This window comes from Helobdella robusta, assembly GCF_000326865.2.
Source record: "Helobdella robusta unplaced genomic scaffold HELROscaffold_11, whole genome shotgun sequence".
Lineage (NCBI taxonomy): Eukaryota > Metazoa > Annelida > Clitellata > Rhynchobdellida > Glossiphoniidae > Helobdella > Helobdella robusta.
Window position 1 is genome coordinate 2,648,657 of NW_008703617.1, and position 1,557 is coordinate 2,650,213.

Here is a 1,557-nt window from a genome sequence, read left to right on the forward strand (position 1 = left end):
AAATACCCAAACTCAATCGTTCTCTCTCTCCCCCTCTCTCTCTCTCTCAATCTCACTCATATACACACACACATGCACGCACACAATTTTCTAAAAAATTCAAACTCTTAAACTTTTACATCATTTGTATAAATGCAAAAATGACAACTTGAACTAATAAACCAAAAAGTTACACATACCCCACACAAAATTGTTTTTCTTTCCAAAAGTTTATGTCACCACAATCCATGGAGGAAATGGATTGGGATAAATACTGGAACCCCAAACTGTACGTGGAGAACAATTTGGGAGAGCCAAAGGAAACCATCTGGCAGACCATGACCTTCAACTGGAAAGGTGAAGCCACCGTTTATGAAAGGAGGCGGATCAAGGGATGCTTCCTGGAAAATTTGGAGTTGGATGACTTCCCGTTTGATACGCAGGTTGGTTGGTTGATTGATTGGTTGGTTGGTTGGTTGGTTGGTTGGTTGAGTGGTAGGTTGAGTGGTTGGTTGGTTGGTTGGTTGGTTGGTTGGTTGGTTGAGTGGTTGGTTGAGTGGTTGGTTGGTTGAGTGGTTGGTTGAGTGGTTGGTTGGTTGGTTGGTTGGTTGGTTGGTTGGTTGGTTGGTTGAGTGGTTGGTTGGTTGGTTGGTTGGTTGGTTGGTTGAGTGGTTGGTTGAGTGGTTGGTTGGTTGGTTGGTTGGTTGGTTGGTTGGTTGAGTGGTTGGTTGAGTGGTTGGTTGGTTGGTTGAGTGGTTGGTTGAGTGGTTGGTTGGTTGGTTGGTTGGTTGGTTGAGTGGTTGGTTGGTTGGTTTGCTAGTTAAATGGTTGGTCGTTCGGTCGGTTGGTTGGTTAGTTTAGTTTTAATGGTTTAAAAAGAGTTTCTGTTTGATTTTTACATTTTAACTTTTTTTTAATGTAGCATTCTAATGTTATTCAATCATGCCTCTTGCCATCATTTAGATTATCTTATCATTATATAGCGGGTCACTATATACCCCACACATAAAATATACAAGACAACAACACCCACACGGCATACAAACAACATACAAACGACACACAGACAACATACAAACAACAACATACAAACAACGTTCAAAAGCATACAATCTTTCCAAAAATACAAAGACAACCTTTCTGTCTACGTTGAATTCTATCTTTGAAGCGATTTTAAACAAACAATAAGATGTTTGGAGATTTAGATTGCTGATACATAACACAGGTAGACTAACCATATGGACGTAATAATAGTAGCTATTATTATTATTTATAATTATTATTATTTATTATTGTTGTTGCTGTTACATTCTCTCATAACATCGTTGTTTTTATTATTCCTATTTTTATTAATCATGTCTTCTGAGGTTTTTATTTCCCTATCGATACAATAGGCAAACATGTTGTTGTTTTTAAAAAGACTGGCGCTATGAATAAGTTACTTGCGAAACATCAAAGGAACTCCCGCGTTTACATTGGCAGGTGGCGCAAAATTTCGATTTTAGGTTCCAAGTTGTTTAGATGGGTTAGAATCTGTGTATTGTGTCTTGCGTGTGTGTGTGTGTGAGTGAGTGTGTG

The 1,557-nt window shown here is 38.7% G+C and overlaps 1 protein-coding gene across 1 annotated transcript in view; it reads left to right on the forward strand.

Annotated features, from left to right (window-relative positions):
• Positions 1 to 236: 236 nt before the first annotated feature.
• HELRODRAFT_190205 (hypothetical protein) overlaps positions 237 to 1,557 on the forward strand; it is a gene marked incomplete at its 5' end in the record, with an annotated part of 8,203 nt that continues 6,882 nt past the window's right edge. Inside the window, 2 exons of the mRNA XM_009012871.1 lie at positions 237 to 336; positions 1,374 to 1,504. Coding sequence (XP_009011119.1) covers positions 237 to 336; positions 1,374 to 1,504 — 231 coding nt within the window. The remainder of the gene's footprint in view (positions 337 to 1,373; positions 1,505 to 1,557) is intronic.